At 56.2% G+C, this 25,554-nt stretch overlaps 2 protein-coding genes across 7 annotated transcripts; one reads left to right on the top strand and one right to left on the bottom strand.

Moving 5' to 3' along the window:
- Nucleotides 1-81: 81 nt before the first annotated feature.
- PTBP1 (polypyrimidine tract binding protein 1) lies at nt 82-11,706 on the top strand. 6 transcript variants are annotated; one of them, XM_047777807.1, is made up of 15 exons: nt 83-204; nt 2,593-2,623; nt 5,613-5,688; nt 5,894-6,066; nt 6,146-6,292; nt 6,380-6,550; nt 6,630-6,740; nt 6,808-6,982; nt 7,122-7,199; nt 7,832-7,980; nt 9,015-9,048; nt 9,450-9,542; nt 9,668-9,884; nt 9,993-10,070; nt 10,163-11,706. In XM_047777807.1, exons 1-15 carry the CDS (start codon nt 197-199, stop codon nt 10,293-10,295), a joined length of 1,674 nt encoding a protein of 557 aa, XP_047633763.1. In that variant the 5' UTR covers nt 83-196; the 3' UTR covers nt 10,296-11,706. The 6 variants fall into 6 exon arrangements, with proteins under 6 accessions (XP_047633766.1, XP_047633763.1, XP_047633765.1 ...); XM_047777805.1 differs by lacking the exon at nt 83-204 and adding an exon at nt 796-916; XM_047777810.1 differs by lacking the exon at nt 7,122-7,199 and having other exon boundaries at nt 82-204.
- Nucleotides 11,707-11,954: 248 nt separating this feature from the next.
- Nucleotides 11,955-24,631, bottom strand: PLPPR3 (phospholipid phosphatase related 3). Its single transcript, XM_047777804.1, has 8 exons — nt 24,429-24,631; nt 23,987-24,099; nt 14,512-14,697; nt 14,295-14,436; nt 14,006-14,201; nt 13,851-13,908; nt 13,590-13,763; nt 11,955-13,326 (listed from the first exon to the last, which is right to left on the bottom strand). Exons 2-8 carry the CDS (start codon nt 24,059-24,061, stop codon nt 11,959-11,961), a joined length of 2,199 nt encoding a protein of 732 aa, XP_047633760.1. The 5' UTR covers nt 24,062-24,099; nt 24,429-24,631; the 3' UTR covers nt 11,955-11,958.
- Between the last annotated feature and the right edge of the window lie 923 nt (nt 24,632-25,554).

The following is a 25,554-nucleotide window of genomic DNA, read 5'->3' as shown; positions in this document are numbered from 1 at the left end:
AGCCATTGGGAGGCTCTGGCGGGGTCCCGCGGTGCTCGCCCCGCCCATCTGCGCGACGGGAGCCAATGGGCAGAGCGCGCGGGGGACGTGTTCGGGCGTCTCCGCCATTTTGTGAGTCTATAACTCGGAGCCGTTGGGTCGGTTCCTGCTATTCCGGCGCCTCCACTCCGTCCCCCGCGGGTCTCCTGTGTGTGCAATGGACGGGTGAGTCGTGCTTGTCCGCGCTCTCTGCCATCCCTCTCGCTCTCCAGCCTTTCCCCTGGCCGTTGCCGGGGCTTCTTCGGGACGACAGTCCCGGCGCGCCGCTCCGCCTCCACCCTGGGCCCCCGGGCGCTTCTGTCTTCCTTCCCTTCCCCCAGGTCTGGGATGCGGCCCGGGGAGAGGCTGCCGGGGTCGCGAGGGGGCGGGGGACTGGGGGAGGTGGGTGGCCGGCTGAGCCCTGTTGGCTTCCGGTATCCACGCGGCCCGTCCCGAACGCACGCGGCGGCCGCGGGGCCCTTCCCGCTTCACGTCCGGTTTCCGCGCGCACGCGCCGCCCTTGATGCGCGTTGCGTGGCCCTTCCGGCGCCCTGTACGGCCTCCGCTAGCCGCCCTGTGTGGCCCTTCCCGCGCCCCGTACCTCCTGGGCGCGCCGCGTGTGGGCCCCGCGCGTGCGCGGTTCTTCGCACCCCCCCCCCCCGGTGGTTCTGGCGCGCGTGCGCGGCCTTTCCCGCCGCGCGGACTCTGCCCCGGCCTCCCCCGCCCGCCGCGGGCCCGGGCGCGGCCGGAGACGCCGCCCTCCTGCCCAGAAGGGCGCGGGTCCTCCGCCGCCCCCTTTGTTCCCGCCCGGCGTCCCGGGGAGGCGCCCCGGGCGCGTTGCTCCGGGCGCGATGGGGGCGGGGCAGCTGGCGACCCGAGCAACTCCCGGTGTGCCGAGGTGCCGAGGGCCTTTACCAACCTGGGGCGGGGGCGCGCGTGGCGGCCGGGGCTCTTTTCGGGAAAAGGGACAGAACGCGGTGAAGTTGGGTATCTTGTTTGTGAGCTTTGAGCAAGCCCTCCTTCTTGTCAGCCGGACTGGGCGGCAGGCGGGCGACTAAAAATGCCCTGAGGGTCACGTGCTTTGGGTGCTTCGGGTTTGAAATGATAGGTTTCAGACGGAATTAAGGCCAGTCTTTCAGAAAAATTGCTGCTGCGAGAGGAACTTGATCTCCTCGTGGTCTGCCTTGGCTTGGTTTGGGTGGATCTGCCCAGAGAACCCCTTCCCGAGCCAGGGTGCTCAGGAGCCCGCCGGTGGAATCTCGCCGGGAAGTGTTTTCTTGGCGGTCTGGTCGAGTTTTCGAGTTTTGCTTCCTTTCTCAAGAACTGTCCTGGGGAACATCCTTCCCCAGGTGTGATTTGGGGAGCCCAGTCCCATCTGCAGTCTCTTGTCAGTGTTGGGGTGGTGGGGGCTTTCTGTTTGGCCAGCTTTCTCTTTGGAAGGGCTGAAAATCTTTTCCAGAAAGGCCATTTTATGTAAAATAACTTCCTGTGTCCGAGGCCCTCCCCGGGAGTAGGAAGCCATGAGTCGCTCTGGGTTAGCAGTTGGGAAACTGCGTGCTTTTCATTCTTTTTCTGAGAAATTTTTTTCTTGGCTCAGTACGGTTTCTAAAAGTCGTTGGGACTAACCAGTGAGGTGTTTGGAGGTCCCACAGCAGAGGTAGTTGAGGGTGGAGAGAGCCCGGATTAGGGCCAGGTTCTGTCTTTTGAACTGAGGGTTATACGAGCCCACCTTCCTGAGCTTGAGGGACTGGGTAAGGGGATATCATACAATGTCATGGGAGATTTTGTTTGTTTTGTGAGACTACCTGGCCTTGGTGGCCAGATGACCTGGTCGGGGGCATTGCTTAGTAGACTTTAAGTCACTCAGACATTGTCTGTTTCTGTTCAATACGTAGAAACTGGAGCGTTCTGCTGTTGGGTAGCTTAGGCTGGGACACTGCACTCCAGGAGCCCCAGGCCACCCTGCACTCCAGTTCAGCCTTCCCAAGCGGCCTGCCTGCAGGGGGGTGGGGGGAAGTCCAGTCACGGGGAGCCAGGTTGATGAGTAACTTAATTCTCTTTGATCATTTCCATTGTGCGCCCCCCTCCCCTTCATTCCCTTGGGGCCAGAGCTCTAACTTCAGGTCCCCTGAGTTGCCTTTTCACTAGGCGCCCCCCCCCCCTTTTTTTTTTTGAAAACATCTCCCAAGCATTACTAGTTTCTAAGATTTCTAGAAAGCAAACAACAGTACTCAAATATCTTTAGCATCAAGTGTCCTTCCCAGGGCTTTGGAAGGGGGTATCTTTGTGTTTGGACAGGTCGGGAGGCGGGGCCTGGGGTCCTGCTGAGAGGGAGGGGAGCTGGAGGACAATGATGGCTCCTTTTCAAGTGGAGATTAAATGGTGGACGGCTCACTTCCCTGCCCAAGACTTGCTAGTTAGCCAAGGCCTTTGGTGGGGGGCATGTGCTGCCAGAGAGTTGTGCAAAGAGCTGTTCAGGGCACCCCAGGATGTCTGGGGGCAGGGACAGTCCTTCCCGCCTGCTGGGACCCCTGCGGGCACCCCTGGCTAACATCTCCTCTCCTCTCTCCACAGCATCGTCCCAGACATAGCAGTTGGTACAAAGGTAGGTGCTTCTGGACGTGTTTACCTCTTTTTCTCTTTCCTGTTTCTTGGACCCTGATCTCACACTGACCCTGCTGCAGGGCTTGTGTCCCCCGGCAGTGTGGAGGGCAGTGGGCAGAGGGTGTGCAGGCTGGTCCCTGCCAGCACCAGGTCTGGCCAAGATGGTCTGGTGGCTCCTCGCATTCAAGGTGTTGCTGGACTTTTTTCGTGCCCCTTCTCCCCACACCAAAATTCAGAGCTATGGGGTCCTGCTATGGTAACACAGTTCCCAGTTTGGGGGGGGGGGTGTTGCATGATGGGGTGACAGGGCTTCTGTAGTTGGTATTCTGTTGAAAAAGTTGCAATCTCTTTGCACCCCGAGCAGCTTCTAGGGTGGGTGGTGGGATCCGAGGACTCCTGGGGCCCCAGGGTAGTTAGAGGTTGCTTTAATGATGTCCTCGGTTCAGGTAATTTTTGCTCTGAAAAACTCTGTATGACTCTTCTCGAGGTAACGGAAAATGGAGACCAGTCTGTGCGTAGACGCACAGCACCTGGATATTTGAACATACAAGTGGTGCGGAGCTGGCTGGGCGCTCTGTCCCCACAGCAGGGCCTATGAGCACCCCAGAGGAACAGGACCTCTGGGGCTGTGTCCTTTGGCTGGAGTGTCCTCTTCAGGGCCAGATTCTGGGCCTCCTACAGATGGCTCCCATGTCCCCAGCAGGCAGCCAGCTGGTTTTTGGTCGGCCAGCCGTGAGGCCTGGGCCTGGTTTCGGTTTTCCCAAGCGGACTCTTCACACGCTGCCTGTCCCGATCTTCCTGCAGATAAAACCTGTTTGTTTGGTGGCGGGAGGGGGAGAGAGACTTTGATGTGAAGCGTTTGTAACAGTCACAATTCTCCTGCTTCTGTGGGAGCCAATTTCAGCTGGAGAAGCTCTTCCAAGGGATGTTCTCCTATTGTGTTCCCAGGGGACATATGCTTCTAGAGTCAGGCCTAGGATAGAAATAGGATAGAAGCCGTGAGGCTCTACCCCAGTGGAGAGCTCAGGCCTCTGTGCCCCAAGTCAGCGCTGGTTTCAAGCAGTGTTAACAGTGGCACTTCGCTGTTGATAAGGTTTTACAGTAGCAAGCACGCTTAGGGGCCCTTTGCTGTTGATAACTGAGTTGATTCCTGGGCAGTTATGGACAGTGGCTCCACCAGTACTAGTGGGGAAGAGCCGTCACCCCAGTCCACCATGGCATGCCCCCCCCCGCCCCCGCCCCGTGCCGGGGAGTTGGGGGCAGTGTGTTCTTCAGAGTATCTAGCCAAGGGGACATTGCCTGATGAATCACAGGTCACTGCCTGCACCTGGATGCCCCTGTGCTGGGGGGAGGGGGCTATGTCCAGGAGGGAGGTTTGGGGGAGGTGGGGGTGACCAAGTGGGCAGGATTTATTCTGTAGATGTTGGCACACCACACTCTGCCAGGAGAGCATAGTCAGAGCCAGGACTCCCCACTCCCCAGGGAATTTTGGCCCCACCTGTCAAAGACAGGAGCCAAGATGCTCTATTAAAGGTCATGTAGCAAGCATATGGGAGCTCTGTGGTGGGTCTCTGTCTAGCTCGAGCCAGGAAACCGTTGTGTGCCTGAGGGGAGGGGTGGATTAGGGCTCCAAGTTCTGAGATGGGAGGACACATTCCTACCATTTGGACTTGGATGGGGGTACTCTTGCCTGCCCTTGGTGGCAGCAGTGGCTCAGGTGCACTCTGGGTGACTCTGTTCAGGGCTGAGACTGGTCTGGCTGCCCTGAGCCTTGAAGTGCCCAGTTGAGTTCAAGTTGAGACAGGTCATGTCAGCTTGTTCTGGTTGGTGATTTTTAATGTTTTACTTTGTTAATATCACACCCCAGTTCATGAGCAGCCTGCATTGCTATCCTTTTTTGGACTCAGATAGGGCCTGAGTTGCCTAGCTCTGAGCCTTTGCAACTTCTCTCAGTGGGCCTTGGGCCCTGGGGGCGGCATCATGTGGAGGCCTTTGCATGATTGTCCAACCTGGGGTCTGGGCTCAGAATCACAGCCATAGTAGGAGCCTCACCATGCCTGTTTTTTGTCCTGAGGGGCAGATCGGCATCTCTTTGGTTTACTGCACCCTCTTTGGAGGGGACAGGCCTGGGGGTGAGGTTTCTGAGGAGTTCTAGGGCATCTTGGCCCTGGACCAAGGGAAGGTAGGGTGACCACCTGGACAAGTAAGTGGCAACTACTTTGGCAGTTTGGGGGAGGGGCAGAGATAAGGTGTCCTTGTTGAAGGGGCGAGGCCCAGGCCTGCTGGTCTTTCCTGTTCCCACAAGTGGGGCCTCAGGGGGAGGGCGCCAAGGGCCTTGAAATCCTCCAGAGGCTGTTTGGGGAGGGGCTCAGTTCCTGATGGGGAGCCCCTGTACCACGGGAGGACTTGGTCCTTAAGTCTGTGGTGGGGTTCTGCCCTCCCAGGGTCCACATGATGTGGTTCTGGGGAACTGGCTTATCGGATGGAGACCAGTGAGTGAGCCTCTTGTTTTTGGAGGCTAGTGGACAGATGCAGGGAGCCCACCTGCAGGGGCACTTCCTCACCTGGGAGTCACCCAAGTGCCTGCCACTGGGAGAGCTAGTGTTTCCAGCTTGGGTTTCCTCAGACCGGAAAATAGGACAGGCTCTTGCAGCTGAGCGGTGGCTGCAGCATGACAAGGGGGCTTTGTCCTTGTGGGCTTCTAGCATCTGTGTCACTATCTTGCTATGGGTAGGGCTCAGCCTGTGGCCTAGGCCTGCTATGGGGTGGCCAGCCCAAGCCCTGTGCAGACTGGGGGTGGGGGCACAGAAGGTTGAGAGGCCTGTGACATGCAGTGCCCCACTGGGGCCTCTCAGGTGGGGTGAGGAGCTGTGTCTTGAGGTGAAGGACCAGAGGCCCTTGGGGGTGGGGAGGAGGGAGGGTCAGGGTGTGCCAGGGCGGGGGTGTGCTGTGGCAAGGACACTCCATTCCAGCCAGGTCATCTCTTATAGCGGGGATCTGACGAGCTCTTCTCTGCCTGTGTCACTAACGGACCCTTTATCATGAGCAGCAACTCGGCCTCCACAGGTAACTCTGACCCCAGCCCAAGCCCTGCCTGTGAACCTGTCCCCCCATGGGTCCATGGCCTTTGACTTTGAGCCTCACTTCCCCGGGGTCCAGGCAGGTGGACCCTGGGCATGGGGAGAAGCCATCCTGGCTGCAGGGAGGGTGTGGGTGCCAGGAGAGGGGGCCCAGAGAGCATTTGGTACCATGCAGCCCACCCCTTTTCTAGCAAATGGAAATGACAGCAAGAAATTCAAGGGGGACAACAGAAGTGCAGGGGTGCCGTCCAGAGTGATCCACATCCGGAAGCTCCCCAGCGATGTCACTGAGGGGGAGGTCATATCCCTGGGACTGCCTTTCGGCAAGGTCACCAATCTCCTGATGCTGAAAGGGAAAAACCAGGTAGGAGGCGCCCTCAGTAAGGCCCCAGGCCCAGGGGTGGCTGGTCTAGGCCTGGCTCATGTGCTCCCCCTGCCTGCAGGCCTTCATCGAGATGAACACTGAGGAGGCCGCCAACACCATGGTGAACTACTACACGTCAGTGACCCCTGTGCTGCGTGGCCAGCCCATCTACATCCAGTTTTCCAACCATAAGGAGCTCAAGACAGACAGCTCTCCCAATCAGGCGGTGAGGCCGCTGCCCTCAGGTGTGGGTGGGAGCAGGGGAGCTACCTAGGGGTTGAGGACTCTAACGGCTGTGTCCCCCACCCCACAGCGGGCCCAGGCAGCCCTGCAGGCAGTGAACTCAGTCCAGTCAGGAAATCTGGCCCTGGCTGCCTCGGCTGCAGCAGTAGATGCAGGAATGGCAATGGCCGGCCAGAGCCCGGTGCTCAGGATCATTGTAGAGAACCTCTTCTACCCGGTGACCCTGGACGTGCTGCACCAGGTGAGGTGGTCGCACTGGCCCTTGGCTATGGGGTGGGTGGTCTGGCTGCTGGATGAGGCTGACTATCGTCCTTCCACAGATTTTCTCCAAGTTTGGCACTGTCCTGAAAATCATCACCTTCACCAAGAACAACCAGTTCCAGGCACTGCTGCAGTACGCCGACCCTGTGAGCGCCCAGCACGCCAAGCTGGTGAGTGGCCCCTGGGGCAGCCGCCCAGCCACCCCACTGGCACCTGCTCATGGCCTTTTCCCCACAGTCACTGGACGGGCAGAATATCTACAATGCCTGCTGCACCCTGCGCATCGATTTCTCCAAGCTCACCAGCCTTAATGTCAAGTACAACAACGACAAGAGCCGTGACTACACTCGCCCCGACCTGCCTTCTGGTGACAACCAGCCCTCACTGGACCAAACCATGGCTGCTGCCTTCGGTAAGGTCCAGGCCATCGCCTGGAGGCAGGACACACTAGCTCAGTCTAGGCGCCTGGCTCTGCGCAGAGCCCAGGGAGGTCGGCACCTGTGTCCTGGACGCCCGCTGGGTTCCATGATTAGTGTCTCGTTTGTTTCTAGGTGCGCCTGGTATAATGTCAGCCTCCCCGTATGCAGGAGCTGGTTTCCCTCCCACCTTTGCAATTCCTCAAGCCGCAGGTACTCAAACACTCGTCCCGCTCCCACTGCCGTCTGCATGCCCGCACCTCTCCAGTAGCTCTGCTTCCATGGCAGCTGGCGTGGGCGCAGTCACGGGGGGAGCCCACCTTCTTGGGTGCGGGCCTGGGTTCCCCAAGGAGCCTGGACAGGGCAGTCATAGGACAGGGCCATGTAGAGCCCACTAACTCCGCAGTTTCTGGTCTGGTTCCTTTCAAGCGCCCAGTGAGGACCAGCGCACACTGGTTGGTGGGATGTGCCCCTAGTAGATGCATTTAGTAGCCTGGTAAAGCAGAGTGGCCTGAGCCGGGCAGGCACACCTGAGCATCCCTCCTGGGGGCTGGGCACCTGCCCACATGACGACCCGCCCAGCCTGCCGTCTGCATGGTGATGGTCACCTGCAAGTACGTGCAGCAAGGCTCGGCTCGGTGCTGTGTTTCCAGGAGCTCATAAGCTCTGTGTGCTGTTGGGCGCATGTAGACGGTCTTTGCCATGTGGAGAGGTGGAGCCGGCAGGCACATGGCCAGGCATGGGGCCGAGGGTGACCTTTTGCATGAGGACAGGCAGGACCTTCGTTTCCCTCTTGGTGGGCAACATGGGCACTACCGCTCATCTGATCATCTCTTCCTCTCTAGGCCTCTCTGTCCCTAACGTGCATGGGGCCCTGGCTCCTCTGGCTATCCCGTCAGCGGCGGCAGCGGCGGCAGCAGCAGGCCGGATCGCCATTCCAGGTCTGGCAGGGGCAGGAAATTCCGTCCTGCTGGTCAGCAACCTCAATCCCGAGGTACGTGGCTCTTGTAGGCTGTCCCCCCGAAAGTACAGGTGCAGGGGAATAGTGCTCTCTGGGCCAAACGTGGACCGGTCCCCTCCCCCAGGCAGGCAGAGTCACAGAATCCCTGGAGCAGGTCCCCTGGCCGTCCTCTGTGCACAGTCCCCACGCCGCCTCCTCTCCCGCAGCCCTTGAAGTTCTCCTTGTTTCCCTTAACATCTCAGTTTACATTTCTGGTTCCGTGATGTTGAGAGTTGAAGCACCTGGTATATGAGAGCAATTTTGAAATTTACAGCCCAACAGGCCCCAGTCTGCAGGGGCCTGCTGGGCACTTCTGGGGAGGGGGCACCAGTCAACAGCGGTCAGCCGGGCCTGCTCTTTTCTCAGGGACCAAATTGCTCTCAGGGAGCTGGGGTGGAATGATAAAAGGCTCCAAGTAATAAACTCTGTAGATGGAATTCCAGCTTCACGAGCTGTTTTCTTGCTGTCTGACCATTGCTGTGACCGCCCCCCGGCTCCTAGGGAAGTGCTCCAGTAGGAGCCAAGGAGGAAGGCAGTTCGCAAGGGCCTGGTTCTGGGGGAGCGAGTGGGCCGGTGGGCACTGTGTCCTGCTCCCCGAGGCGGCTCTCCTGCTGTCCCGGCCTGTGGCTGTAATGTGTGTGGTCTTGACTGATGGGACACCGCGTGTTTCTTATGTATTTACTGACCTGTGTTTTTGCTACTTTTTTTCTTTTCTCCCCTTCCCCTTTCCCAATTTTTTTTCTTGCCCTGATCCGGAATTTCTTTGCCAACTGACTGCACGGTACTTCTGCTTCCTGTTGTTGCTTGAAACAAAACAAAACCATAAATAAATAAAAAAAAAAAAATTCCCCCTCAAACCCTGCTCTCCGGAAACCAACCTGCCCTTGAATATTAACATCCTGACAACTTCATCATCCATCAACCTGCACGCCTGCGGGGCTGCCTCCTCGTGGTGGACGATTGGCAACTGCCCCCTGACCTCTCCCTTTCCCTGTCCCTCCGCTGCCTTGCTCTGCTGTCCTCTAAAGAGAGTCACACCCCAAAGCCTCTTTATTCTTTTCGGTATGTTATTGTTCACACTTTTATTACCTTGTTTTCATGTAATTGAGGTGGTTGTTACGCCCTGAGATGTATGATGCGTGCGGTCTGGGCTGCGGTTTGCGGATTTATTTGGACTCTAGAGCATGGTTTATTGCCCCGCATGCTGTTGGCCGAGTAAATGTGTCGGTAGCATGCTACAGGATGGTTCTTGGCAATTGACCTTTCCTGGATTTTATGGCTTCTTTGCTGAAGGTAGCCCTCCCAGTAACGTCCCCTGTAACTAGCCGCAGGTGCCCAGAGCAGAATAAGCAAACCTCCGGGGGAGAGCCAGCTCTGTGCGGGTGTGCGGGTCGCGGGGGCTGGCGGGGAGGCAGCAGTGGGCCCTCTGGTGGCTCAGCACCCCCCCCCCTGTGCTCTTGAAGGCGTATACGGTGATGTGCAGCGGGTGAAGATCCTGTTCAACAAGAAGGAGAATGCCCTGGTGCAGATGGCAGACGGGAGCCAGGCTCAGCTGGGTGAGGGGCCGCTGGAAGACCAGACCTGGCGGGGGTGGGGGTGGGGGGGCGGCAGGGCTGTAGGGGAAGTGTGGGGTGCTGGGGGGCCCTGCCTCACTTGTGTGTTGCCCCCACTTCCTTCCCAGCCATGAGCCACCTCAATGGGCACAAGCTGCATGGAAAGCCTGTGCGCATCACGCTCTCCAAGCACCAGAACGTGCAGCTGCCTCGTGAGGGCCAGGAGGACCAGGGCCTCACGAAGGACTATGGCAACTCGCCCTTGCACCGTTTCAAGAAGCCGGGCTCCAAGAACTTCCAGAACATCTTCCCACCCTCGGCCACCTTGCACCTCTCCAATATCCCGTGAGTGCCAGTGGACTGGGAGAGCGCCCTTGCTGCATGTAGCTGTTTCTGCTAGGCCTTTCCCTTCCTCATACTGGACACGCAGCTCAGTCTTTCCCCTCCCCACAGGCCCTCCATCTCTGAGGAAGATCTCAAGATTCTCTTCTCCAGCAACGGTGGTATCGTCAAAGGGTTCAAGTTCTTCCAGTGAGCAGAGGCCCTGCCCCTCCCTCCTTGCCCCAGGGCACTTCCCACCCCTTAGCCCTCACCACTCACCCTTTCCTGTGTCCCACCCATAGGAAGGACCGCAAGATGGCACTGATCCAGATGGGCTCTGTGGAGGAAGCCATCCAGGCACTCATTGACCTGCACAACCACGACCTGGGTGAGAACCACCACCTGCGCGTGTCTTTCTCCAAGTCCACCATCTAGGCCACTGTGGACCAGCCTGCCGGGCACCCGGCAACAACTTCCATCATTCCAGAAAAAAAGCCACTTTAAACGCAGCTGAAGTGACCTTAAAAGACCAGAGATTTTATTTTTTTAAAAGAAATCAGTTTACCTGTTTTTAAAAAATTAAATCTAAATCTTTTGTTCACTTGGGGAGATGGGGTGCTGGCCTCAGGCCCTTGGTGACAGTCAGCACAGCCCGCTCCCAGCCCCTCGCCTGTGCCTTCTGCAGCCTGCGGGCGGGCGCTCCCAAACCTCCACTCGGCTCTCTTGTGCCTTAAACCCGCTGCTCTGGCAGGGCCTTGTTGGGGTGATAGACGCGTAGGGGTTTGGGGGCCCAAGGACTCCACCTCCCGTGGGATCATGTGCCTGGTATTGTGGGAGGCTGCGGGCGGCTAAGTCTGGCCGACACCCCTAATCCTTTAATCAAGTGTGTGATTTCCCCCTCCCCAGCCCCAAGGGCCTTCCTTGGTTGGGTGAGACCCCAGGGTGTGTCCCTGTGCTTCTTCAGCTCTGTTTCCACTGTAATCTCTGTATTATGCTTTGATGCAGCTGCAGACGTCGTGCCTAGCAATATTTCCAGTTGACCAAATATTCTAATCTTTTTCATTTATATGCAAAAGAAATAGTTTTAAGTAACTTTTTATATAGCAAGATGATAAAAATTGTATGAGTGTAACCTAAATTTTCTCCTTGTGCTATGACCTTGTATACTGTACTTTTATTTTATTCCTTGGCAGTAAGTTGCAGGGCAGGTTCTAGTTTCCAGGGCAGACACAGCGGGGCCGGCTAGGCGCCGGGGCGCGGAGCCCAGGCTCTGTCTGAGACCTCCAGATGCCTTACACCCAGCTGTCCTCTAGTGAGGACAGGCGCTCTTAAACTTTCAGGGTTTCTTTTTTTCCTGAAAATTTTGGACCAAAGTTTTGTTTCTGCTTCATGTCTGCCTCTATTGCTGGGACCCCAGGAGGTGGGGCAGCTGCCCTTCCGTCTTAGTGCCTCGTCCTGCATCCAGGTCCAGGGGGCTCCCTGTGCAGACCTTGTGCTGGTCAGCTCCCCCCTTTGGGGCCTGGACCTCCAATTTCCGTGTGGGGTGGAACAAGGGTGTAAATATTTATAATTTTTTATACCTGTTGTAAGACGTGAGAGGCAGCAGCAAATGCGGTTTTTTACGGTGACACAGATGTATATTTTGATAACAGCAATTACAGGCCCAGTATTGTACGGAGCATGGCAGTCCACTGCCCACCGCCGGCTTGTAATGCAGAGAGAACTGAATTAAAGCAATTTTATAACAACTCCTACCTTTTCTGTAGGCTCTTTTTTCCTGTCCACATTGTAGAAGATGGTTTGGCCAGTCTGTACCGGACTTTGAATAAACTCTCTGTACCCTGCACTTGATTTTCCCTCTTTATTGGGCCTGTTTGTTTCAATGCTGTCTCTGCAAATTCAGCCCATCTGTCTCCTTCACTCTTCCCTTGGGGCTTTTGGTGGGGGGGACCCTGTCCCACTGTGCAGCCCCCCCCAGTTGACAAATGACAAAGCCACACTGCAGCACCCCCTTTTATTATCCAGTGGGGAAAAGGCACCCACACCCTCCACCCACCTGCACTGCCCTCCCCAACACCCACCCACCCCCCCCAACCCCTCAGTCCTTGAACCTGCGGGCTGCCTGCAGCTTGCGATAGTAGCCTTCTGCCTCTGCCTCCATGGCCTCGCGCTCACCTAGTGCCAAGCTGCCTGCTTTACGCCGCAGCGTTGACTCCCGGCTTGCTGGCCCCAGTGCCCCATCAGCCATGCCCAGGGGAGGCAGCCCCTCTCCAGTGGCCAGGTTGACAGTGGCCACGGCCCCAAACCGTGGCTCTTCCTGATCCACATCACTAACCGATGATCCTGGGGACACCCCTGAAGGCTTGGGCCCCCCACGGAAGCCCCGGGCCAGGTCCCCCAGCTCATAGGTGCCCTCGCCCTCTGCCCCCTTGGCCCCGCCACCTGCTGCCTTCCACTCCCAGGGCCCATTACCCGCAGACAAGTGGACCACAGGGTGGTGGGGAGCGTGCGCATCGATGGTGACAATGCTGGCTGAGTCGCGGTCTGAAGGTGACCTGTACTGGGAAGAGTCAGAGCTAGCACTGGAGGATGAGGCCGTCTCAGCCACCTTGGGGCCAGGCCCACCTGGCGCCTTGGACATGGCAATGACCTGAAGCAGCCGGGGTGGGTTGGCCACGCGAGGCTGGGTAGAAGCTGCGGCCATCGGGGCTCCACTCTTCTCAGCCATCATGAGCCACTTGGCACGCACCGCTGCACTGCTCTTCGGGGACAGGCTGGCTGCAGCCTGGGCCCCCTCCTCAGGGATGTGCACCAGTGGCTGTGGACCAGCCCTTGGAGGGAGAATGACCCTGGGCCCAAGCCCTGGCCGGGCCTGGACAGTAGGGTAGAGTGAAGGTGGGGCCGGACCGCCTTCCTCTCCCTCCTCCTCCTCCTCCTCCTCCTCCTCGTCCTCCTCTTCTTCTTCCTCCTCCTCCTCTGCCATGGGCTCAGCGGGTGCTCGGAGGTGCCCAGGGCTGGCCTCATCTGGAAGCCCCAAGCCACGGCCCTCCAGTGACTTCTGCTTCCACTCGCTGATGAGCTGTTTGGAGCGTGAGGCATCGAGGGGCACGTGGATGGTCATGTGGCGGCGGGCTGGGTCGTCCAGCGAGGGTGTACTGACACGGGGCAGCGTGTGGCTGAAGGTCACCATGTTTTCTTTGCCCATGGGGCTGCGAGGGGCCAGCAGGTCCACGTCCACACTGGCCCGCTTCAGGCTGCCCAGTGAGGTCTTGTCACGGGCCACGGGCCGGGGTACACCCTCCAGCCGCCCAGGCGGGCCCAGCTCATCTGTGCTCACTGACTTGTTCTGCTGGTACACCGAGTCGTGGCCCCGCTGGGTCAGTACCCGCAGTGCATCCTTGGCAGGCGCCAGGGCCACTGGCTTCTCTGAGGGTGGGGCCTGGAAGTTGCCCACTGCATGGCAAGCCTGGGGGTGAGATGAGGGGGGGGGGGGTGAGGCCAGAGTGCCTGCTAGGGGATCAACTTGCCACGAGGAGTCAGTGAGGGGAAGTCCATCTCCTTCCCAGTTGGCCAAATTCTGGCCTCCGGGCAGTCCCTCTGCATGTCTAGCAAGTCTGGGTTGTTGAGATTCAGACTGGAGCGTCCAAGGAACAAAACTGGCAGTCGCCCCAGAAGGGCCTGCCCTCCCCCCCACCCCTTGAGAGCCTGTGCCTCCCCTCAGCCCCTCACCAGGTAGGCAGCGATGCCAGCACCAATGAGGAAGCCGGCGTACACATCCACAGGGTGGCTCCGGTACTGTGTGATCTGGGTGAGGCCACAGACACCCGCCGCAATGGCAAAGGAGAACACCAGGCTGGGCTTCAGCAGCTTGGTGGTGTCTGAGATGACAGAGTTGAAGTACATCTGCAGTGGGCAGAGCGGGTGGGGCGGTCAGGGCCTCTGGTCACCACGGGGGCAGCCAGGGTGCCAGGAAGGGCGGCCAGGACTCACCGACACATAGACGGCTGCAAAGGCAGACAGGGTGGCGTGCTGGGATGGGAAGGTCTTCCTGCAAGAGGCATCCAAGGTGAGCCCCGTGGCTCTGGGACCACACTGTGCCTCCGTTCCCCTGCATGCTGCACAGGCCTGGGGCTGGACACACTCACCGAGCAGACAGGATGGCGTTGGCATCATGGCCGGAGCAGATATCCTGCGTGATGTAGGGGTTGGCCTCACACGATGTGCCCAGCAGGGTGTAGTTGGGTTTGCAGACGGTCAGGAAGAAGGGTGCATGGTAGCCCGTGGCCAGCTGGATGACGTCAGTCACCAGGGCCGTGGCACACAAGCCAAATACGTGGACCCCTGCGGGGCGGGAGGGTCAAGGCCAAGGTGTGGGAGCAGGGGCCAGACCTGCCTGCCAGCTTCAGGGCAGGTTTCCATGAGGGGGCAACTCACCCACAAAGCGCACCGTCCGCCGAAGGAAGGAGTTGAAGTTGCAACCGCCAGCATGGATGCTGCCCTCGGCCCCACCTGGGCCCCCACCGCGGCCCCACAGCCGGGACTGCAGGCAGTACAGCACGCCCTCGCCCACCATGATCTGCCAGACAGGGAGGCGCTCAGCCGGGCTCCCAGCTGCAGCGCCCCCACTGCCCCAGCCCCGTGCCAGACTCACCGAGGCTGCCGGCGCGGCAAAGGCCAAGCTGAGGAGCATGAGCAGCGGGATAAGCTCCTCGCTGGTCTCCACGTAGGGCATGGAGAGCGTGCGGTCGTAGCACTGGAAACCCACCTTGGCCGGCTTGAAGAGGTCAGTCAGCTCCAGGAAGTAGAGAGACACGATGGAGGATGCCACTATGGGCAGCTGCAGAAAAGCAGACAACCAGCCAGGGTGAGCCCACACTCATTCAGCAAGTCATCCACCCATGAATTCAGTCCCGTCACTGATTCCCCTACTCATCAGCTCATTCAAAACCCAGTGACACCCACCTGTATAACACCCATAGGTCTATCCAACAAACCATTCCTACATAAGATTCATGCAGCAGTCCACTGATGAACCCATTCACCAACATTCTTTTTCTTTTTTTTTTTTTTTTTTTTTTGGCTTTTTAGGGCCGCACCTGTGACATGTGGAAGTTCCCAGGCTAGGGGTTGAATCGCAGCTACAGCTGCTGGCCACAGCCCCACAGCCACCTGGGATCCAAGCCGCATCTCTGACCTACACCACAGCTTACAAGCAATGCTGAATCCTTAACCCACTGAACAAGGTCAGGGATTGAACCCATATTCCCATGGGTGCTAGTTGGGCTGATTATAACCACTGAGCCACAAGAGGAACTCCCCCATTCATCAACACTCTAACCATCTGTCTATCCATCATCCATACACCCCGTGCTTCTCTCCCTCCTTCCATCCATCTACACATCACCTATCCATCAGGATTCCTTCCATCATCCATCTATCCACCTCCCCCCTTCCTTCCCTCCTTCCATCATCCATTCATCCACTCATGCTTCCTTCCTTCTATTCATCTACCCACCTACACATCCCTTCTTCCATTTCTTCCACTCACCCACCCTCATTTTCCATCACCTATCTAGCAATTCACCATCCATCCACCTGCCCATTCACCCATCCATTCATATCCATCATCCAACCATCTACCTGTGCCTCCTTTCTTCCATCCATCCATGCACCCCAATCGTCCATCATCTTTCATCATCCATCCATCAATCCACCACCCAACTCATCCACCCATTCATCTTAACATCATCATCCATCCACCCATCATCCATGCTTCTACCTACCCATCCTTCCTTCCATCATCCATTCATCCATATAACTATCCTTCTATCAACTTCCTACATCCATCTACTTTCTACCTATCCCACCATTCACTGACATAACCATCCATCCACACACCCTCTCTTCCATCCATCTGCCTCTCCATCCATCATCTTCCATCATCCGTCCAATTCATCCTCTTACCCGTCCATCATTCATCTATCAATCTACCATCCATTCATCCATTTGTTCATGTTTTCTTCCATCTCTCAATCCATCCACCCATCCATCATCCATCTTCCCTCCCAAAACACATCCATCAGGAGCTCCTGTTGTGGCTCAGCAGGTTAAGAATCCAACTACTGGAGTTCCTGTCACAGTGCAGTAGAAAGGAATCTGACTAGCAACCATGAGTTTACGGGTTCGATCCCTGGCCTCACTCAGTGGGTTAAGGATCCAGTGTTGCCATGAGCTGTAGTGTAGGTTGCAGATTCGGCTCCAATCCCGTGTGGCTGTGGCTGTGGTGTAGGCCAGCAGCTGTGGCTCCGACTGGACCCCTAGCCTGAGAACCTCCATGTGCCGTGGGTGCAGCCCTTTAAAAAAAAAAAAAAAAAAAAAAAGAATCCAACTAGTATCCATGAGTATAAGGGTTTGATCCTGGCCTTACTCAGTGGGTTAAGGATACAGTGTTGCTGCAAGCTGTGGCATAGACCACAGATGTGGCTCGGATCTGGCATTGCTGTGGTTGTGGAGTAGGCCAGGAGCTGCAGCTCCAATTTGACTCCTAGCCTGGAAACTTCCATATGCCACAGATGTGACTCTAAAACAAAAATAAAAACAAAATACATTCATCAATGCCACCACACATCCATCTACTTATTCACTCATCAATCATCCATTCATCCAAACACCCATCCATCCATCCACCAATTTCCAATATCGATCTATCCAATCACTCATTTTCTATCTGTCCAACCACCCACCTACTTATCCAGTCCATCCACTTCATCCTCACTCCCATCTACCCATTTATTTTATTTATTTATTGTCTTTTTGCCATTTCTTGGGCCACTTCTGCAGCATATGGAGGTTCCCAGGCTAGGGGTCCAATCAGAGCTGTAGCCACCAGCCTACGCCACAGCCACAGCAACGTGGGATCCAAGCCACGTCTGGAACCTACACCACAGCTCACGGCAATGCCGGATCCCTAACCCACTGAGCAAGGCCAGGGATCGAACCCACAACCTCATGGTTCTTAGTCAGATTCGTTAACCACTGAGCCACGATGGGAAGTCCCAACCCATTCATTTATCTATTCATCCATCATCTTCCATCATTCCACATCCATCCATCCATCATTCTACCCACCTGCCCACGCATTCTTCATCATGTATCCATCAATCTACTGTCTTTTTTTTTTTTTTTTTTTTTGGTTTTTAGGGCCACACCTGCGGCATATGGAGGTTACGGGCTAGGGGTCGAATCAGAGCTACACCTGCTGGCATATGCCACAGCCACAGCAATGCAGGATCGAGCCACATCTTCAACCTACACCACAGCTCATGGCAATGCCGGATCCTTAACCCACTGAGCGAGGCCAGGGATGGAACCCACAATGTCATGGTTACTTGTCAGATTCGTTTCCACTGCACCACAACAGGAACTTCCTACCGTCTATTTATTCATTCACAAGTGCTTCCTTCCTTCTCTTCAACTGTCCATTCACCTAGCCATCGACCCACCCTCCCAAAATACATCCATCAATCCTCCATCCATCCACTCACTCATACACCCACTCATCCATCCACTCATTCATCCATCAAACTATCTGTCATCTTCCATCATCTATCCATTAATCCACCATCCACCCATCAACCCACCCATTCATCTGGAATTCTGTGGTTAAGAATCCAGCATTTTCAGTGCAGCAGCTTGGACCGCTGCTATAGCAGGGGTTCAATCCCCGGCCTGGTAAATTCCGCATGCCACTGGAGTTGCCGGGAAAAAAAAAAAGGTCTCATTCATTCATCCCAACACCCATCCCTCTGTCCATCATCAACTTTCCAACATTTATCTATTTATCCACCCATCCCACCACCCACCCATTCATTCTTCCCTCCATGCATCATCTTCTATCACCCATCCATCCACTCATGCTTCCTTCCTTCTGTTCATCCATCCACCTGCCATCTCCCATCTATCCATCATCTCCCATCATCCATCAAGCTACCAACCATCCACCTACCCATTTTCCTTTCTCCCACACTTCCTTCACTCCATCCATCATTCAACCAGCTACCCATGCTTCTTTCCTTCCATCCACTCACCAATCTACCATCTTTCATTAACCATCCAACCACTCACTCTTCCATCTATCCATTCACCCATCCATCCACCCATTAATCTTACATCATTCATCCACCCATCTACCCACACACCCACCCATCCATTCATAAATCCACCATCCATCAACCCAACCATCCACTCATCCATCAGTCATCCATTCATCCAAACACCCATCCCTCCATTAACTTCCAACATCCATCTATCCATTTATTCATTTTCCACCTATGTGACCGCTCACCTGCCCATTCTCTCTCCCAGAATACATCAATCCATCATGCACCATCACCCATCCATCTCCCCATCCTTCCTTTCTTCCATCCTCCCTCCATCCGCTCATCCTTCCTTCCTTCCACTCACCTACCCTTCCACCATCCATCCTCCCTCCCAAAATATAACCATCAATCCATCATCCACCCACTTATCCATCCAACTCTCCACCAACCCACCCATCCATCCTCCCTTCTTCCCATTCATCTACCTATCATCCACCTACACATCCTTCCTTCCCTCCTTCCACTCACCCATCATCTTCCATCATCCATTAATCCACCATCCATCCATCCGCCCATCTGTTCATCCACCTAGCCATTATCCATTCACCCATGCTTCATTCCATCCATCCACCCAACTCACCCATCTATCCATCATCCAACCATCCACCCATGCTTCCTTTTTCCTTCCATCCATCCACCAATCTATCACCCATCTATAAACTCATCATCCATCAACCCATAAATCCACCATTCATCCACAAACCCACCCATCCAACAATCATTTTGTCTTTTTGCCTTTTCTAGGGCCGCTCCCACGGCATCCACCAATCATTCTTCATCTAAACACCCATCCCTCCATCAACTTCCAACATCCAACCATCCATTTATTCACTATACATTCATCCAACCACCCATCACCCATTCATCCACCTATCCATCATCTTCCATCACTCATGCTCACTGGCTTCCTTCCATCTACCCATCAAGATACCCACACATCCATTTGACCACCGTCATCTATCCTCCTTCCCAAAACTACATCCATCAATCCACCATGCATCCATCTACTTACTCATCCATCCACTAATTCATTCTTCAACCCATCCACCCATTCACCCACCTATCCATCATCTTCCATCATCCATCCATCAATCCTCCATCCATTCATCCACTCACTCATGCTTCCTTTCTTCCTTCCACCCGTCCACCCACCTTCCCAAAATACATCCATCAATCCACCATCCATCCACTTACTCATCCATCCATATTAAACTACCCATCCATCATCTTCTCTCATCCATCCATAAATCCATCATCCATCCATTAACCCACCCATCCACTCATCTATTCACCTGGACTTCTCCTGTGGCACAATGGGTTAAGGATCCAGTCTTGCAACTGCAGTGGCTCGGGTCACTGCTGTTCAAGCTCCATCCCTGGTCCAGGAACTTCTGTATGCCACTGGAGTGGCCAAAAAACCTCACCCATTCCTCCAAACACCCATCCCTCTGTCCATTAACTTCCAGCATACATCTACCCCTTATCCATTTTCTATTCACCTAACCACACACTCACCCATCCATCCCTCTTCCATCATCTATCCATCAATCCACCATCCACTCATCCACCCACTCATCTATCCATCTTTCCTTCCTTCCATCTACCCACTTCATGCATTTCTTTCTTCCTGCCACCCTTGCTGTCTTGAACAACCTAGAAACAACAGACAGGTTCCTGCTTCTGCACCCTTCCTCTCAGGGATGGATGGATGCACTTACACCTCTGGGGTCCTGGCCCTCCTCAGAGACACCCTTCCTGGCACCAGTCTCTCCATCCCTTGTGCTACTTTATTTCCTCTGGACCCCCACACCCCTAAAGTGCCAACTTCACACTCAGCCTCAAGAACACGGATGTCTGGCCCATGGCAGGTGCTGAATGAATAAACGAATGAGTTGGCTGAGTTCATGCAACCATCCTTCTGCACACCCAGGTCATGTGACCCCAGGAGCTAGGCACACACCTGCTCACACCAGGTGTAAGGAATGGGCAGAAGGTTGAGGGTCAGGAAAGCTGAGCTTCCCTTGACCAAGCTGCAGATGTGGAGCCCAAGGAAGGTGGGAGGGCAAGATCTACACCTTACTCACACACTCACTCATGCTGTCAAGAGCTATTGGGGACCTTCTGATGGAAGCCACCCTCCCAGTGTCCCATGCCTCCCCCTCTGGTCCAAGGGTCTCAGACTCAAAACACTCACAGGGGCCAAGTAGGGCTGGCACATCTGGGGCCCAGCAGCCTTGGGAAGCCTCCACCTCTACTCCCGACTTGTACAGCAACTTGAGAGGGGCCTTGGCCCTCCATGCAGCCCTGGGCTGGGGGGTCCCAGAGGGAAAACACCAAAGTTGAGTTTGCGGGCCGGGCTGCTGTCCGAGAAGCAATTATTGAGCACCTAAAGCATGTAGGCATGAGGCCCAAGGCAGGTGAGTGAAGTGGTTCATAGCCACCTGCCTGGGTCCGGATCCTGGCTCCACCTCTTCCCGTGCCTCATTTTCCCCAGGTGAAAATGGAAAGGATAAAGTGGCCTTCCCCCAGGGCTTCAAGGGGACAACTGGATGAGTAGATTATAAAAGTCCTTAGTGCAGTTCCCGCCATGGCACAGTGGGTTAAGAATCTGACTGCAGTGGCTCTGGTCACCGTGGAAGCGAGCACTTGATCCCCGGCCTCGGGCACAGTGGGTTAAGGATCCAGCGTTGCTGTGGCTGTGGTATAGGCCAATAGCTGCAGCTCCAAATCGACCCCTAGCCTGGGAACTTCCATATGCTTCGGGTGTGGCCCTAAAAAGACAAAAAAAAAAAAGGAAAATCATTCACATACACTCATCATGTCGTGTCAGTGTGCCAGATTTGGGCGTGCTATGTTTTTTGTTTGTTTGTTTGTTTTAGGGCCGCACCCACGGCATATGGACGTTCCCAGGCTAGGGGCCAAATGAGAGCCACAGCCTCCCGGCCTACATCACAGCAATGCAGGATTCGAGCTGCGTCTGCGAACTACACCACAGCTCATGGAAACACCAGATATTCAACCCACTGAGCGAGGCCAGGGATCGAACCTGCAACCTCATGGTTCCTAGTCAGATTCGTTTCCGCTGCACCACGATGGGAACTCCTGTTTTTGTTTTTGTTTTTTACTGTGCCTGTGGCATGCAGAAATTCAGGGATCAAACCTGCATCACAGCAGCAACCCAAGCCACTGTAGTAACACCACCAGATCCTTAACCTGCTGATCCACAAGAGATCTCCGGGGTAGGGATCTTTAAAAAAACAAATGTGGGGAAGTTCCCACTGTGGTGCAACAGAATCGGCGGCATCTCTGCAATGCTAAAGACGCAAGTTCAATCCTGGCCAGCACAGTGGGTTAAAGGAGCCTGCATTGCCACAGCTGCAGCATATGTCACAACTGCGACTCCATATGCTGCGAGGCAGCCAAAAAAAATAAATAAAAGAATGTAGGAGTTCCCTCTGTGGCTCATTGGTTTAAGAATCCAACTGCAGGAGTTCCCGTCGTGGCGCAGTGGTTAACGAATCCGACTAGGAATCATGAGGTTGCGGGTTCGGTCCCTGCCCTTGCTCAGTGGGTTGACGATCCGGCATTGCCGTGAGCTGTGGTGTAGGTTGCAGACGCAGCTCGGATCCCGCGTTGCTGTGACTCTGGCGTGGGCTGGTGGCTACAGCTCCGATTCGACCCCTAGCCTGGGAACCTCCATATGCCGCAAGAGCGGCCCAAAGAAATAGCAAAAAAAAAAAAAAAAAAAAAAAAAAAGAATCCAACTGCAGCAGCTCAGTCACTGGGGAGGCACAAGTTTGATCCCTGGCGCAGTGGGTTAAAGGATCTGGATCTGGTATTGCCACAGCTGTGGCTCAGATTCAACCCCTGGCCCGGGAACTTCTATCAACCACTTGTGTGGCCATAAAATTCAAAAAAAGAAGAATTTATTACTGGCAGTAAAGGAAATGCAGACCTGAGCTTGGACTCGGTCATGCGCCAATCAGGTTGGTCAAAATCCAAAACTCCACTAACACTCAGTGCCGGCACAACTGTGGGGAAACAGGCATAGGCATGCAGGTGTGTGAGGGGACAATGCTGTGGCCTCTGTGTGAGGAATCTGGTGTCTTTCACCAGTGACCACAGCCTCTGCCCAGGGAGGGATCTTGCCAAAAAACTCACCCCTGTGTGGAGTGTTGTAGGTAGAGCTTAAAGAGCTGCCTTACAGGAACGTGCAACAAAAAGGCTAGGAAGAATCCCCGTGTCTAGCTCCCTGCAGTTGGTTCCCTCAGTTCCAGAGTACTATGCAACAGGGAAAAAGGATGACCCACCCTTACGTGGGATGATGGTAAACAAAGATCTCTGCTATAAGAAAGCCAAGGGGAGTTCTCACTGTGGCACAGTGAGTTAAGAACCTGACTGCAGCAGCTTGAGTCACTGTGGAGGCTTGGGTTCCATCCCTGGCCCAGTGCAGTGGGTTAAAGGATCTGGTGTTGCCACAGCTGTGGCTGGGATTTAATCCCTGGCCGAGGAACTTCCATGTGCTGTGAGTGCAGCCATTAAAAAGAAAAGAAAAACGCCAAGAGCAGGAACTTGTTTTTTTTGTGGGTTTGTCTTTTTTATTTTTATTTTTCGTCTTTTTCCGAGGCTGCACCAGCGGCATATGGAGGTTCCCAGGCAGGGGTCGAATCGGAGCTGTAGCCGCTGGCCTATGCCAGAGCCACAGCAATGCAGGCTCTGAGCCGTGTCTGCGACATACACCCCAGCCCACGGCAACGCCGGATCCTTAACCCACTCATCAAGGCCAGGGATCAAACCCACAACCTCATGGTTCCCAGTCAGATTTGTTAACCACTGAGCCTAGGTTTGTCTTTTTAAAGCTGCTCCCAAGGCATATGGAAATTCCTAGGCTAGGGTTTGAATGGGAGCTGTAGTCACTGGCCTATACCACAGCCACAGCAATGCAGGAACTGAGCCTCATCTGCGATCTACACCACAGCGTGGGATCCTTAACCCACTGAGTGAGGCCAGGGATTGAACCCCCATCCTCATGGGTACTAGTCAGATTCATTACCACTGAGCCTCATCAGAACTCCAGAATTTGTGTTTTAAAAGGTGGGTGTGGGGGGGTAAGGGCTACATCTTGTGGACTTAAAAGGGTGTGAAACCATTTCTGGAAGGACACAGGTGAGCGTGTTGGGGAAGTGGTGGTGAGAGGGCCTCGGGGCACAATGCCTTTAGAACACTGAGAAGGGATAACAAATGGTAACGAGGATTCAAATGCAAATTTGAAAAATAATCAGGTTTTCTGCCCTTGGGGACGTGCCCACCGGCCTGGGTGACCCTGCAAGGAGTGGGGTGGGTGTGCAGTTTGCTCTGGCCTGGCGGCCACCCCCTCCCCCACCCACTCTATGCCTGCGCCGCTCTGGAGCTGGGTTTTCCCTGCGTGTCAAGTAGGGGGCGCTGTGGCCAACCCAGTTGCCAAGCATCCAAGTACGGATAAACGTCACCTGCACCAGGTGGCTTGCATTTACTCTTTCATTTTTTTTTTTAAACATTCGTAAGGCCCTCACTACGTGCTGGGCCTGTTCTAACAGAGTTTGGGGAAGTGCACCAGCTGCACCATTAGCAGAAGAGAGATTTCAATTCACTCTCAGGCCTCCACCCCAAAGGCTGAAGGAAGACCCTACATTCACACCCAGCGCCCCCTCCAAGGCCGCCCCACACTTTGCTCCAGCCCCTCCGCCTGAGATTCTGACCTGGACCTCAGACTGAAGGTCCCGTCTCGCAACATTGGCCCAGAACACCCTTCTGCGCCTCTGGAACTCCTACTCGTCCCGCAGAGCCCAAGTGTTCGGACCTCCCCCCATTACCACCCCTAGGCACCCTGGCTGTGCCCCAACCGGAGAAAGACGCGAGCTGTGAGGGTCCCCGAGAACTGAGGCCTCTGCCCCGCTCCCACCCAGCGCAAACCCACACCCCACTCACCTCCACGAAATAGAAGCAGGGCAGAAGCGTCATGCTGTCCTTCGGGGTTTTATTCTTCTCCTTGGTCGAGATCATGGTGCCGCGGAGGCCGTGTTGGAGGGGACAAAGCCGCGCTGGAGGAGCAGAGGCACAGATTGAGCCCTGGGGGGAAAGCCCGTGCCCGGCGCCCGCGGGGAGGGGCGGGCGAGACGCGGAGGAACCGCTCTGGGAAACTGAGGCTGGGGAGGGGGGACTGCCCGCGGCCTCCCCCCGCACACTGCGGCCCTACCAGACAAGCTGCTGCCGCTCGGGTGGGGGTCGGGAGGGGGCTCGGCAGAGAGGACAGGGCCGGCCTGGCCTCCGGGCCAGGCCCGTTGCGCGCGTCGGGGCGGGGGCCTCCAGAACCACGGAGCCGGGGCCGGAGAAGAGGTGGGGTCCAGCCCTCCGCCCGCAGGCCCCTCACCTGGCACGCCGGCGCCCGGAGGGCGGAGCTGGTGGAGCTGGCGGCGGCGGCAGCGGGGGCTGCGGCGCGGCGAGCACAAAGCCGGCACCTCCCCTACGGGGGCGGAGGGGAGGCGGGGAGAGAGGGACCCCGCCCGGTCCGAGACCCCGCGCCCGGCGGCCTACATGCGGCGCGAGGGGCGGGGGTTCTTTGTCTCCGCGCGTCGGGGGCGCAGCGCGCGTCCGTCGCCGGCCCGGCCCCGGGCGTGCCGTCCCCGCCTCCCCGGCTCCCGCGCCCTCCGTCTCTGGGTCTCACAAGTCTCCGTCTCCCGTGTGGGCGGGCACGGGCCGGGGTCTGCGGGCTTCTCCCCTCCCGGGCCTCTCTGATGGCTCTAGGAAGCCCCATCGAGGCTGGGCGTGGGCGGGGGGGTCTGGGTCTCCGGGTCTCTCGCCTCCGTGTCCCCCTCCCTGGCGCCCGCCGCTCGGCTGAGCGCGTTTCCATGGCGAGCTCCCTGGGCGCCCGGGAGACAAAAGAAGCTGGAGGGCGGCCCTCGCTCCTGGGCTGCCGCCCCGCCCACCTCCCCCCTGCGCCCTTGCGCCCCCCACCCCACAGTCCACCCTCCGCTGGGCTGGTCCAGGCACCCAGCGGCCAGGTCGCACGGCTGGGGATGCGGGGTGGGCGGAAGGGCCCTCGTGGTGAATTCACGTGAGGCTCACTTAGGCAGCGCTTGCTGTTTGCAGGTGTTCCTCTTTTCCACACTCAGCCCTGCCAGGTAGGGACCAGATGACCCTCATTTTAGGAATGGGGATACAATTGGAATCTCTGCCCAAGGTCGCCGGACCCCAAATGGCAGGATTTTATTCCGTTCATTTCTTCACAGTCTCCTGAACACCTACTGTAACCCTGGCCCTGTACAGTCACGGGGGAGCCACTGAGAACTGGGACAGACCCTCCCAAAAATAAGTGCCGCAGTTAAGCCTCCAGTTAGGGTCAGAGGTGAGGACTGCACTAAACCCAGTGTTTGCAGCCACTGGCCTTTTTCCCCGTTAAGACGTTCACATGTCAGCCCCTTCCTGGCTGTGGCTTTTTTTTTTTTTGTCTTTTTGCTTTTTGCCTTTTCTAGAGCCGCTCTGGCGGCATATGGAGG

The sequence above is a fragment of the Phacochoerus africanus genome, chromosome 4 (assembly GCF_016906955.1).
Source record: "Phacochoerus africanus isolate WHEZ1 chromosome 4, ROS_Pafr_v1, whole genome shotgun sequence".
Classification (NCBI taxonomy): domain Eukaryota; kingdom Metazoa; phylum Chordata; class Mammalia; order Artiodactyla; family Suidae; genus Phacochoerus; species Phacochoerus africanus.
This window is presented reverse-complemented; position numbering and strand designations above follow the sequence as displayed.

Bases quoted from the DNA above. Each gene is read 5' to 3' on its own strand.
- PTBP1 (XM_047777805.1), top strand. From the start codon at position 870: ATGGGGGCGGGGCAGCTGGCGACCCGAGCAACTCCCGGTGTGCCGAG. The intron at 6,741-6,807 runs GTGAGTGGCCCC...TTTTCCCCACAG, and splicing joins GCGCCCAGCACGCCAAGCTG to TCACTGGACGGGCAGAATAT. The intron at 9,885-9,992 runs GTGAGTGCCAGT...CCCTCCCCACAG, and splicing joins TTGCACCTCTCCAATATCCC to GCCCTCCATCTCTGAGGAAG.
- PLPPR3 (XM_047777804.1), bottom strand. From the start codon at position 24,061: ATGATCTCGACCAAGGAGAAGAATAAAACCCCGAAGGACAGCATGACG. The intron at 14,698-23,986 runs GTGAGTGGGGTG...GCTTTTCTGCAG, and splicing joins CCTGCTTCTATTTCGTGGAG to CTGCCCATAGTGGCATCCTC. The intron at 13,327-13,589 runs GTGAGGGGCTGA...TCTCACCCCCAG, and splicing joins CTGGCATCGCTGCCTACCTG to GCTTGCCATGCAGTGGGCAA.